This window comes from Zonotrichia leucophrys, chromosome 1, assembly GCF_028769735.1.
Source record: "Zonotrichia leucophrys gambelii isolate GWCS_2022_RI chromosome 1, RI_Zleu_2.0, whole genome shotgun sequence".
In the NCBI taxonomy this organism is placed as follows: domain Eukaryota; kingdom Metazoa; phylum Chordata; class Aves; order Passeriformes; family Passerellidae; genus Zonotrichia; species Zonotrichia leucophrys.
This window is the reverse complement of record NC_088169.1, coordinates 86,374,549-86,388,463: the sequence shown is the minus strand read 5'-3', so window position 1 is coordinate 86,388,463 and position 13,915 is coordinate 86,374,549. Positions and strand designations below refer to the sequence as shown.

The 13,915-nt window shown below is 41.9% G+C and overlaps 1 protein-coding gene across 1 annotated transcript in view; it reads right to left on the bottom strand.

The window, feature by feature from the left end:
• Positions 1 to 1,673: 1,673 nt before the first annotated feature.
• Positions 1,674 to 13,915, bottom strand: part of INTS4 (integrator complex subunit 4) — a 32,213-nt gene continuing 19,971 nt past the window's right edge. The window contains exons 16-23 of the mRNA XM_064720309.1: positions 12,887 to 12,980; positions 10,568 to 10,648; positions 8,696 to 8,826; positions 7,731 to 7,790; positions 5,946 to 6,105; positions 5,489 to 5,632; positions 4,647 to 4,767; positions 1,674 to 2,355 (exon numbers count right to left, since the gene is read on the bottom strand). Coding sequence (XP_064576379.1) covers positions 2,162 to 2,355; positions 4,647 to 4,767; positions 5,489 to 5,632; positions 5,946 to 6,105; positions 7,731 to 7,790; positions 8,696 to 8,826; positions 10,568 to 10,648; positions 12,887 to 12,980 — 985 coding nt within the window. The 3' untranslated portion in view covers positions 1,674 to 2,161. The remainder of the gene's footprint in view (positions 2,356 to 4,646; positions 4,768 to 5,488; positions 5,633 to 5,945; positions 6,106 to 7,730; positions 7,791 to 8,695; positions 8,827 to 10,567; positions 10,649 to 12,886; positions 12,981 to 13,915) is intronic.

Genomic DNA, 13,915 nt, shown 5'->3' with positions numbered 1-13,915 from the left:
TGAAATTACAGATGGAAGAACTTTTCCACAGCCCTGCAGTATCTGATTCTCACAGCAATACAGAAGGCACTCACTCTTTGTCTGGTATGTTACATGGAAGGGGACCAAGGACATCATGAGGGGAACAAAATAGTAGAAATTTGATCCAGTACTTAGCAAAAGAGAGAAAGATGCCTAAATTTTGATATTGAAAATATCTGCTGTGCCTACCACAGCATCCATTGTGGTATGGAGCCTATGGACATCATCTAAATTAGAAACACTACTGAGATGACAAACTGCACAAAATACTGGTGAAGTGCAAAAATGAGGGGAAGAAAAAGGAAAAAGTCTGTAATGAGCTCACTCAACTTGTCAAATATCTGCCCAGACACAGCCTCCTAATGAGAGGTACATCAACCCTGTCTGCTGGGAACTGAACTGAGGATGCCAAAGACAAGTCAGACAATAACAACTCAGCTGTCAGATGGGCAGGCAATTTTCAAAGCAGTGCCCTAAAGGTGAAACACCAAAAACCAGTTTGTAAGAGCAGAAGCACTAAGAAAGTAAATTTAATTCAAGAATACCTAAAGCAGCAGCAAAGTTTTATGGTTATGAGCCTTTGGGCTACAACTCACCAGTGCTAAAAAATTTAAATCACAAAAAACATGCAGTGATCTTACTAGCCAAGAATCATGCAGGCATCCATGTTCACTCATATTATAAGGAAAGAAACAAAATAGCATGAGTTTTCCAATTTTATTGTAGGAAAGCATGTAAGGGGTAATTTACACTAAATACAAGTGGAAAGTATTTCTTCACTGTTTTGTTTACTTGCTAAAAATACAGCTCTTTTTAAAAAGAAAAAAACCCCAACTGATTCATGAACACAGGCAACATTTGGGCTGCTGCACTAGAATGCTTCACACATTAGGCCCTCCTAAAAAATCCTACCAAAGGATTGCTACAAATCATAGGAGGCTACTCAGTCCACTAAGCCTGGCACACAGAAGCAATGCACAGACACACTTCCTGACAGGAATGCCAGATGGATCATGTTTTAACTAAATTCTTGTCCCTCTGTACTCCCAGCTCACCTCCAGAGGGGAACACTGACAAGCTGCCCAGCTGCTGCTGAACAGAGGGTGTTTGGCTACTTCAACTGACAAGAAAGACTTTGAGTGCCAAAAGTGCTGCCAAATTGAAAATCATAGATTTTCACATCCCACTAAGACTGGTGCAGGCCAGGATCATCACACAGAAACAGATCCTGTAAAACTTAGTGGGTTGTGGTTAGGAATTTTCCAACTGGTAGTTAATCACATTGCTCCTCAAGCTGTACAAAGGTGCAACAGGAGACAAACTGCTGTGTTGCTGTAGGTCAGTTAAACTCCACGTCCTGCTGGCTGAATTTCTGCCACCTGCACAAAGAGCTTCCTCCTGCCCCTGCACCACGAACAACCTGTGCCCTCCCCAGAGCTGGACCAGCTTCAGTACAGCTGTAGAGGATGTTGAACAGCAATTGGCAATTTCCTTCCTAGGTGCTGTTCCCACACAAGAACAACAGTACTTTTTAGAATATTATTTTTTCTGTTAAGAAATTAGGTACCAAAGTACAAATGCAAGTTTTAGACGTTCAAAAAAACAAAAAAACCAAAAAAACCAACCAACCAAAAAAAAAAAAAAAAACCACACCAAAAAAAAACCACAAACCCAACCCAAAACACCAAAACCACCAAACCCAGAAAATCCAGGAAACAAACCAAAAACCCCACACAAAATGCTGAACTCCTCAGCTTCACTTCAGAGTACTGTAAAAATAACATTGATTTATGTGCCCAAGCATTTACATAGTAAACACAGCAGAAAACCTAGAGGCCTTGGAGAAAGACTTTTGATAGGTAAAAACTGAAGGTATAGCCCAGTGAAATTACTACTGGAATGCTGATTGTGAACTGTTCTGTTTCTGTGGAGTCAATATAGAAAAACCTGCATTTTCTTGAAACCACTCCTAACTAGCTGAGTAACTCCTGTATTTGCCTGCTGCCTAAGAGACCTGTTCCTCAGCAGCTTTATTTTGACTCCCTTTAGGCATGTAAAGGCTGTTTTGGCTTGGTTTGCTGTCTTGGACTCTGCATTTGGACACAGCAAAGCCCATAAATAGGTTTTTCAGCACCAGCTTTCACCGCCTGGCAGGTTTGGGCATTATATACACCTTGACAGGTTTGCTGAAGGGGATGGTCCCCTCTATGCCATTTTCAGGGGGTGGGAGAGCCTCCAAGCTCTCACTCCAGCTAGATTTAGGAGCTCTGGTAGATGCTTTGCTCCTGTTGGAGTTGTAAGCCAGCAGCAATCGCACTTCAATCTGACATGGCTCTGCAGAGAAAAAAATAGAACAATCCAAATGTGATTGCATTGCACAGTGAACAATCAACATCAAATGAATTTTAATTTCATGTATGGTGGGTATGTACAGAGTCTTAGTGGGAGTGACCAGAATCCAGTCTAGTGTGTGAAAACAAGCTTTTGGTGTTACATTCAGCACAGCAGAACTAAGGACTTTGTAGGTTTATCCCCCTCTCTGTCATCACTTAAATCTTACCACTAACTTGCAACTTTCTAAAATAACTGTTGGAAGGCAAGTCCAATGAAATAATAACAATCATTAAAACCCCCACAGAACTAGCAGGCTCTGCTCACTGTATTTATGTCAGGATCAGTCCAGATGACAACTGGCAACACTTGTGGCACAGGAGATTACTTGAAGATTCTCTTTTTTTGGAAGTTTTCGCATGCCAGACAGCCTCTTTCTCTCTTTCACCAACTATGGAGCTGGGCAGAGCAAGGTCCCTAATACTGTCCATAGGATAATTTCAATTTACTCTTCTCACAGTGGTCAGAACAGTACAGGGGTTTCAATATATACAGTATTACCCTGCACTTACTGCTGGACTTACATACACAATAAAGTTCTCCTTTCTAGACTGAAAACCAGATTTCTTTAGGTTTTCTGTATGGACTGTACTGGTTTGGGCTGGGATAAAGTTGATTTTCTTTCATAGTAGCTTGCATGATGCCTTGTTTGGGATTTGTGACCAAAATAGTGTCAATAACACAGGGATGTTGTAGCTATTGCTGCACAGTGTAATACCCATGAGTTTTCTCACATTGCCCTTCTGATCCTCTACCTGTCCCACTGGGGAGGGAGCACCAGGTGGTGTGCAGGACTTAACTGTATGCCAGGGATAACCCATAGCAGGACCACATTAATGAAACCTAAATGAAACCTGCTGAAACCCACAGGATTTTAAGATGCCACGTCTAGAAGTGCAGAACAGGGGATCTCCAGCTGAGACATCATCAGCACCACACTGAACGCAAGAAATAACTCTTTTTTACAGTTATTCCACACTTCTGCCAACAGCTCCCTGAGCTCACCTTTTTGTCAGCTCACCAACTCTTATTTGCAGCCTGCAGTCACCTCTTTCATTCTGCTCTACACCTGGCAGTTAATCAGTGCTTTGCACTTGGGCATTCTCCTTCCCAAGCACACTCTTTCTAATGCCCTTTAACAAGTTTTATTGTCTTGAATTTCATGGCAATTTCTCCACTTGAATTTTAAGGCAATTCTGACCCTGTTTCCTCCCAGCTCAGTGTCTTCCCCCTGTTTTATATGCCTAAGTGGCAATGTCAAAGGTAATTATTAAAATAATGCCTAGAGGAGACACCAGAACAGAATCCCTCAGGGCCATGCTTAAAATGCCCTTCCAGTGAACACTGAAGCAGCAGAAATAAGGACTTCAGCTCTCTCTGGTGAAGTAATAGGATCAACCCTTAAACCCAGATACTTCCAGTCCTAGAAACAGTACCATGTTTTCTTCTCCAAAACAAAACAAAGACAGCAGGATGAGTGACTACACCATGAGAGTACTATATTAAAAAAAAAAGGGTATGTGAAGGAACACAGCAATAAACCAAATTCTGTTGGTTTAAAAAAAAAGATCAACAGATCCAATGAAAAATTGCTTAGGAAAAAAACCTCTCAGAGGAAACCCCCACATCTGAATGAAGGAGAAGGGATTAAAAGAAAACAGGACAAAAGGAGCTGTGAATGAAATACAGGTTGCTTTTGTTGTTTGAAGTCCATAAGCCAATTACTGAAGTGCTTCCATGGGGAAGTGTGAACAGCAGCTGAGACTGAAGGCGAATGTTGGAGTCACATCATCTCAGAACTAAAGGGGGATTTTCAGGGCATTAAAAGAGTGAAAGTTGAACCAGCAATGAAATGGTACTGCTGTACTGTTCCCTGCCATGCTCAGATACCGGTGAGACCTGAAACAATGACTTACAAGGAGTCAGTTTACCGTGATCCTTTGCCTTCACCTGAGGATGCAGACCTGGCTCTGAAAGCTGACTTTGCTCTACACATGAGGGGTGACCTCACCTTGAACACAGCTCTCGTGTGAAGGCTCACAGGGCTCCCCAAAACAGCAGCCTCTCTATTTCCTTACAGAGCAGCAGTGCTGGTAAACAGGGAGCTGTAACTGCTCAAAGGCCTGATCAACCACAGCTCCAGGATCCTCAGAGCCCCTCAGACTATGGGATGTAACTTGTGTCAAATGGAAGTGCAGCCACACAGCCACCTTAACTTGTATCATTAACATTACCTGTCCAGGCTGTGTGAGAGAGGTAAACCTGAGTTATCAGCCTGTGCCTCCCAGGGCCGGGGTTTCGGAAGTCAGCTGGTTTAGGATGGATTAGCTGTGCTTGGCCGTCTGGATACAACACCTAGAGGGGAACAAGAAAAAGGAAAAATAAAAAAAAAACCCAAACCAACAAAGGAATGACAACTGCATGGGGGATCTGCACAGTGGAACAGTGCATTACTTGGCTGTTTACTGCCTGAGTTAGGAAGGCAAGACAAGAGGGCTTTAGCTTGGAGCCAGGAGTTCAGCTGCCCTGGATATAACAGCCACATGCTGCCTTTCAAACCCACAGCACAGGTGGAAAAAAGGCCATACTGACATCAGCTTCTTCCTCTGCATTGTAACTGAGGTTACTGTTCCTTTGTTAAGCAACGATGCTGCATATTTTATTTGGATCATACCACTCCTACCTTCTCAGCTGGAAAGAAAAGCTGGAAATACAGAGAGCCAAGAGCCTGTGTATTTTTGTGCCACTCAGAACAACTTCTTTTGCTGCTTCTCCTCCCACCAGACCAGCTGGAAGCTCACCAGCATTTATTGGTGTTCATATCCATAACATGCACAGTGCACAAGGAAGCACAGAATGACATCCAAGTGCTCAAAGCAAACTCTCAGAACTGCACCCAAGTCAACTCTCAGAGCACTCCAGACAAACCAGCTTCTGAATGACTGGTCAAAACACAGAAATCCAGCATTGTTACTAATAAAATGTATCATTATTTGCAATCTAGAAATATTGACATCCTTTAAGAAACTGCCCCAAGACATAATCTTGTTTGCATTTATGTCAAATGACTTCTTACCTGAACTTTAACAGTTCCTTGGGGATCCTGCACATGTTCCAGAGTTGCATCAACATCCAGTGCCACAACCAATCCTGATGTAAACCTCAGGGGATTATCAGATTCACCAGTAGGCTCAATGATATTTGCAGTGGCTCTATGGAGCTGTTAGGGACAAAGTGATTGGCAAAATTCAGAAGGTGGGAGAAAGAGGAAAGAAAAAAAATTATAATTACTACTGTTCTTAACAGAGACCTGCATAAACTCTGGAATTATTTTTTTATATATTACCAGGAATTACAAAGTTTTTAATGTTTTTAGCAGTAGTCCTGAGGATGTTAGATAAGAAGACAAGAAATAAATAAGATTTGTGTCTGACAAGACCCTGAATTCTAAAAGCTTCTTGGTATATTAGAAAGTAGTCAGATGCCAAGACAGTCCACAAGGACATTACTTTTTAATTTTATGTTAAACCAACCTGCTCTGGAAGAGGAAGGTGGAGGAAGGTACTTTGTCTCAGTGTTGTCTGAAGAATCTTGACCACTTCTGAAGGCTTGGATGTCACAAGTCTGGGCATTAAGTCCAGCAATTTATCTACAAAACTGCCTTGCATATGTGGGAGCTCAGAGATGAAACATCTGTGTCAATAATAGATTAAAAATCAAATATTTTTTCCAACTTTTCCCACAGTATTGTTATTTTTTGTCAAGCTACTTAATCCTTACATTTAGTTATAATGACAGAATTAGATACCTGCCTTCCCCTTCTGGTGTGTCTCATCCATAAGAGATGACTTTGGCTACTTGTGTTGGGACTGTGCCTTGTGCTCAAACTGACACCATCAAGGGCTCTGTGGTGTCTAAGGAGGGGATTCTCCCCCTCTTCTTTGCCCTCATGAGATCCCACCTGGAGTACTGTGCCCAGTTCTGGAGTTCACAGTGTAAGAAGAACAGAGGAGGCCATGAAAATGCTCAGAGGGCTGGAGCACCTCGGTTGTGAAGACAGGCTGAGAGCTGGGAGCGTTCAGCCTGGAGAAGGGAAGGTCCAGGGAGACCTCATCACAAATTTTCAGTACTTAGAGGGGGGCTTGTAAATAAGACTTTACCAGGCAGATCATGACAGGACAAATGAGAATTGTTTTAAACTACCAGAAGAAAGATTTAGATTCTATTTTAGAAGGAAATCCTTCACTGTGAGGGTGGTGAGGCACAGGCACAGGTTGCCCAGAGAAGCTGTGGAAGCCCAATCCCTGGGAGTGTTTAAGGCCAGGCTGGATAGAGTTCTGGTCTAGTGGAAGTTGTCTCTACCCATGGGAGGGGAGTTGGAACAAGATTGTCTTTAAGGTCCCTTCCTACCTAAACCATTCTATGACTCTGTGATTCCATGATTTTATGACTGAGCAGGGAATTGGATAGCTAGTCCAGAGATACACATATCCAGTTGGCTGAGCAGAATTTTATTTCTAGTTCTGGCTAAATTCACATTTATTATAAGCTTGGCAGCTGTGGCTGGTTAACTGATAAGAAAACAGAACCAAATCTGTCCTACCCTAATGCCCAGCTGGAGCTGGAAGATAAAACTCTTCATTTTGTGTGTATCTTTTCCTTGCACTGAGTCTCAGGATCAGCAGAATTCATCACTGTTTCACAGAATCATAGAATGCTTTGGGTTGGAAGGGACCTCAAAGATGACCTGGTTCCACACCCCTGCCATGGGCAGGGACACCTTTCACTAGAATCAATCTGATCATCAAACTGACAACATATCTATTCTCCCTGGAAGTAAAGGTGACTACTAAGAGGTGGCAAAAGCAGTAGACAGGGCCGGGAAAGATACTGCAGAGTTCTAGTCTGACTTTTTGCTACATGTTGAGTACTTCAAGAATAATCTGCCTTTTTATTAATCTTTGAAAGGTCAAAACACTCTCAGGACTCCAGGAGACAGAATAAAAAAAAAATTAAGTATTTATGAAAACAGCATCTACTCGAAGTAAATAAACCTTTATAAATACAAGAAAAAAAATCAGCTATTCTATAAAAAATTAATTCAGAGCACATGTTTCTGAAGTACCAGCATAATATCCTGATGTTAAGGACTTGAACTACAAAGGTTCTTCTTGCTTTATTATTATCCCATGACAGTTCCCAATGTAGGACAGCAGGGAAGGGAGATGTGAAGAGATGAAAAACAAAGTGAATATCCCCTGATGACAATGGTGGTGGGATTTTCTAATACAAAATGAAGAAGCAATAGAGTTTGTCACCTCTGGAAGGAATCCACTTCTTGGAGGAATTTTTCACACATGCCAAAAAGAGGTTCCACTCTGTAATGAAAATAATATTCCTTGGTTTACTTTTTAAAGAGAGAAAAATGGCTCTATGGCTATACACATTTAGGTGGTTTGGAAACCCATTAGACCTCCTAAAAATGGGAAGATCTTACAGTTTTTGAACCAAGAAAGTATTCCTCACTTATCTATACCCCCTGTCACATAAAACCCTGCATCTGCATAAGGTACTAATAAAGTTCCCAAAGCCACTGTTAGAAAATGTTCATTTTCCACCTATAAAACAAGTGGTTGAAAGGCAAATATATTCTGGACCTCCATGGTAACACAGTAAATTGATGGCAACAAACCTGAAACAGAAGTAAACTAGGACAGTAACTAATTTGCTCTAATTTCACCAGCTGGAGTTCTCATTCTACAACCATGTGTCACTTCTTTAACTTCAGCATCCAAAACAAACCACTCAGAGCCTCTCACGTACCTAAGCCTGCACAGGAGCAGTTTCTGTCTGAGTCACACACAGCAGTTGCAGATCAATCAGGAGGACAATATTTTTCTGATGCTAAAAATTCAGTAATGAATACTTAATGAAGCAAACATGTTTGGTCCATTCTTTTGATGCGTGACTTGTCCTCATTTAAACAGGTCCCAAATATCAACTCTTCAATGTTTTTAACCTATTTGTATGTTCATAAATGAGAGAACTCAACCCCCAACACCCATCTTCCCAATAGTTTTGTTATCTAATTCAGGATTGTGTCCTTATTCAGCTGTATCAAAGGCAAAAGAAAGTTTTTTGTTCTGAATTACTCTAGCAAATGGTTATTGGCACGCTGCCCTGTTATGTGTCTAATTTACCCTTGCTGTTTTTTTAAACAAAGCTTAGGGACAGCAATCTTGGAGCTAACCCTAAGAAGCTCCCTAGGCCAGGTCATGCTCACCCTCTGGTGGTGCGGGCAGTCACTATCAGCTGCAAGGCCTTGGCCTGCAGTCTCATGTGGTGAATGATGACCACTTGTCTGCTTTCCACTCCGCTGTACATGAACTCCATCTTGTAAGTTTCTTCCAGGATCTGCCAGACACCACGGGGATAAAACACCATCAGACAAGTCCTGGTACAACCATCATCACCAGATTCTGGTATTTTTATCTCATACCAAGAAGCATATGAAGCAAGAGGAAGTGCTCAAATTAATACAGCTGAGTTCAGTATGACTGTGCAGATGCCAAAGAACTTGCAAGTTATTTAACAGGGAACACTCATCTTGCATTGACAGCAAGTGACCTACATTCACCACCACAACAGAAAACACTTCCAGGAGGTTCACACACTACTCAAGAGGGCACCCAAGACAAACATTTCAATCAGAGAAGATTTCAAAAGCTGAATGGCTTGTGTTTCTACTCATCAACAGCAGAGAAGGCTTTGATGCACAGCAGTACCTGTCTATTACATCTTAATTATCTGAAGACTCAGTATCAGCAGGGTTTCCCAACAGATCCATGAACTTGCTTTGACCCTAGATTTGTTACCAGACTATTTGTTAGCAGACCTTGCTTGCTTCTTTACCTTTTCTCAGGGCTCAGCTTCAGTTTTTCGAGGATCTGATAATTTATACATCACAGAATCAGAATAACTCAGATTGGATGGGACCTCCAGAAACCACCTAGCCTGGTTCCCTGCCCAGAGCAGGTCTCATTAGATCCAATAACTCAGGGCCACATCAAATTGCAAACTTCCCACAACAGAGATTCTCCCCCACCTCTCTGGGCAACAGTCCTTAACCATCCTTACAGGAAATTTTCCCTTTATAGTTGATCAAAATTTCTCATCATTTGCCAACTGCCCCCTGTGCAGAGTAGTCTGGCTCTGTCTCCTTTATATCCTGTAATGATGCAGTGCTAGACAGAAGTAAATCCATCCTGAAGCCTGCTCTTTCCAGGCTGGACAATTCCAGCTCCCTCAGCCTTTCCTTGCAGGTAACGTGCTCCAATCCCTGATCACACTGGTGGCCCTCTGCTGAATTTGCCCCAGTTTGTCAGTCTCTTCCTTCCACTGGGGGACCAACACATGACACAGCTCTCCAGATGGCATTTCCCCAGAGCTGGATCATTTCCCAAACCAAGTTATCCCAGTTGCAGTTGGCCTCCTGCAATGTCTCATATTTAATGTACTGAACATGATGAGGTTCCTGTCATCCCAGTTCCCCAGTCTGTCCAGACCAGCAGCCATGCCCTCCAGCATATCAACTGGTTCCTCATTTTGCAGGACCCTTACCACCTATTTATTCACCTGCAAGTCTGGTGAAAAAGAAATTATGTGAAAAGAAATGATTTCTTTCAAAAGAAATGGAAAAGACTGTATCCAAGCTCTGCAACTTCATTTGTCCTCCCCTTGTTCATAGCACCAGTCCCCTCACCATAGAGAGCTGTGGTGGTGATCAGCCATAATTTATTCTTGAGAAATGCATTCTGGCTGTTCCAAGCTTTGTTGATCTTGTTTAGGAACAGCTTTTTAAAGTATTTGGTGCATAACCTTCCCCAGGAAAGAGGCAAGGACAAGCAGCCCACAGTTTTCTGGATCTTCTTTCTTACCCTTCTGGAAGATGAGTGTGATATTTGCCTTTTTACAGCAGTCATGAACTTCCCTCCCTCCCCACTCATCTTTTGAAGAGAAGAGAAATGATCCCAGTTTGGGGGACTAAGATTTACTTGGACAGACTATGGTAGTGGAAGGTCAGAAGTGTGCAATTGTTCCATGGCCAACCAAAGACTCCTCCCCAAGGAGGCTCCCTCAGCTGCTTGCACCTCACCTGTTTTGCTGCAGCAGATGCCAATGCATTCTGTTTCAGGTACAGGGGAGCTGCCACATTCCACAACTTCTCCTGCAAGGCCTACAAAAAAAAAACCATGAAATGATGATAAATATCCAATTCAGTCTAAACAGTTGGTTGAAAAAACATGCCAAAGCTTTCTTTTGTGTTTTTAAATATAACACAGAGAATGAAGGCCTCCAAAATATACATTGTTCTATAAAGAAATAGAGATACCTATACAACTAGAAAATATAAAGAAAGTTGAGAATAATATTAACAAAGCTGTGAATGAGAGATTCATCAAGCCAAACTCCTCATACTTCATAAAGAAAACCAAGAGGCCACTTGTTATCAACCCCTTGAGACCAAGATCAGGGCAATCTCAGAGAGAAGGCAAAAGTGGGAACAAAAACAAGTGTCCCCAGAAACACACTTACTTCCACAGCCACATTTCTGAACTTTCCTCTGCCCCACCAAAATCCTGGAGTTATTACAAATACTGTGTCTAATTCAGCTGCTGACATTGGTATTAAAAACAAAGCAAAACAAAAACCTAAAAAAACCACCCCCAAAACAAACAAACTAACCAGAAAAACTAGAACAAAACAAACAAAAACAAAATAAAAACAACAATAACAACAACAAAAAACCACCAAAAAACCCCAACTGTCTACCACACCCTATTTGCTTTTTGCTTTACATTAAAAAAATGTAGAAAGCTTGAGTGGATGATTTCTATCACTGCCTCCTTTTTGAAGTTGTCTGTCCTTAGACACAGCTGTACACAAGGCTGGCTGTAGCAAAGCCTCAAGAACATACAGACTGTGTCCTTCACCCAGGCTGGCCCACAAATCCCAGTTAGCTACCCCTAAAATCACAGGGTATGTGGAGCCTTTTAAGGTATGGAACCTTTTGAGCCTTGAGAGACTGGGAAATGAAGATACTTGTTTCCCCAGCAGCTTTTTTCCTGTTGGGAAAAGAAGCAACTGGAAAGAAATCTACTGAAAAGGGCTACTTGGACATTCAAGTTCTCAGAATTTCTAATTGTATTGTATGAGTGGAGGGTGTCCCTGACTGTAAGAAGTGGTCTGGAATTAGATGATTCTCAAAATCCCTTCCAACCCAAGATATTCTGTGATTCCTGATATAATCAGTTACTTTTCATTCTGTGCACATTAGTGACTCCTCTGCATCACTGATCTACTGACTGTTCTACAGCTCAAGCCAAGAATGGCTGATGCAGCTTTTACCCTTTCAAACAGAACACACCTCTGCCAGATGCAAAAACCATCTGGTTCATTCCAGTCAAACCCTGGAGAAGAGCAACAAAGCTATCTCCAAATGCTAGTCCTCTGCACAGCACATTTCACTTTGGATTTAGCTGGATTGTACTGAACTGTACCACTGCCCATCTGAAATACCTTTGGGTGATAAATATATTCCAAGGATTTGAGGCCTGCCATGAGATATGCCAACTGGCAACTATGCATTAGCAAAGCAACTGAAATCCACCCTTGGTTTTACATAACAAAGCTTTCACTGAGTCCCTGCTGGAAACCTGTTTGCTGCTTGCTTTAGTTCTTGCTTTATATGTGTGTAAACTACACTCAAACCCAAAGAATGCCACGAGACTAACTTAAATACTGCTGCCAGCTTACAGCCCTGAGTAATCTGGTCCAGGGGAATCCCTGACCACAGCAAGGATGCTGGAACTAGAGTGACCTTTCCAGCTCAAGATTTCTTATGAAGTAAAAAATTACCTCCTGTTTAGAGCAAGAAGCTGACTTTGAAAGGGACTTTTGCAAAGGGCTGCTGCAATGGTGTCTAAGCAGCCACATGACCTGCTAGTACTAAATAGATCATTTCAGCACTATAAGAGAAAGCATGACTGATATCAAGTCCTAAGAACTCCTCTGGCACTGGTGCCAATAAAGCTATCTCTGCAAATCACTGTCTATAAAAATGGCAGCAGTCTAACAAAAACCATTCCAGTAGCCACCAGCAGGGAAAAGTTACTCTCCTAACACAGTTGCCCTCAGTGTGATTTCTGTCAGAAAATAACCTCTGCACTGACAAAATGCTCACAAACCAACATAAGCCCTGGGTACAGCAGCAGAGGTCTGCATTGGCAAAGTTACTGCATAAATTATTTGCCACAGGAGGGAAGCAGGATTATCAGAAATCCACAGAACCTGCTCTTTCATCACACATCTCTTTTCAGCATGAGCATCAAAACGTGAAAGCATGCCACTGTGATGGACTGGGGGCATTTTTGAAGAACAGCTCAAAAAAAAAAAAACCCAGATGAAGTCAAACCTTGATGAGGAGCAGCTGACACTGAAGGTAAGTTGCAGTGAAATCTGCCATCCCTGCCAGTTCTGACTGCAGCTCTCCAAGCCTCTGAAGATCACTGAACCATGTGGAGGAAAAAAAAAAAAAGAGAAAATAATGTTGAGACAGAGAACAGTTTAATCCAAACACACTCAGAAGGCAGTGACAATAAAGGCAGCTATTCCTGCTGCCTGTTTTTATTAGAGCAAGCACCAGAAACAGCAGCAAAACACACTACAAAGCAGTTTGCACCTTGGGACTTGGCATGTCCCTTCTTCTGGGAAGCTGACACCAGCACAGCAGTGGAAGCATTAAGTCTGTCAACCCACATAACTCTGCAGCCCCATGGGAGCCACACAGAGTGGCAGCTCCAGATTTCACTTAAAACACTCCAGCCCTCTGCAGCAGCTAACAACCCATTTGTGTTACACTGCTGGGAAATCAAACTGCTCATGTTGGCTAAGAAAGCTTCTCTGGAACGTGTTAGGCTCATGCAACCAAGTGTATCTGAAATAGAGCTGCCCTTTTAAGCCAAGCTAGATTCTGATGTACTGATATTTGCCCAACTAGATGGTGTGTTACCATTACCAGGCATGCTAATTCTTGTAAATCATACAGCAATATAAGCAGCTTTTAATATGATAGAAAAAAATTGTCAGTTAATGGAACCCAAAAGGCTTTAGTTCTCTACTGCTAGCCAAGTTTTCATGAAGTGTGCATTAAAAAAACAAAATTAGGTTTTTTTACAGAACTGAAAATAGGTTGGATGATGTGACCTTTTCTTCTCTAAGCCTTGCCTTCATCCAAAGTCTATTAAAATTGTCACTTCCACATTTCCTACTTAATTTATCAATTTTATTTTTCAGCTGATCATTTTCTTTTGTTTATTTTAGATTTATCTTTGCATTTAGGATGCAATTCTGAATCTTTGAGTCTGCCAAACCAGAGAGTTGCTGAGCCCTGAGACATTAACAAAAACCCATGAGGTTATCTGTATAATATGCAGCAAAAGAA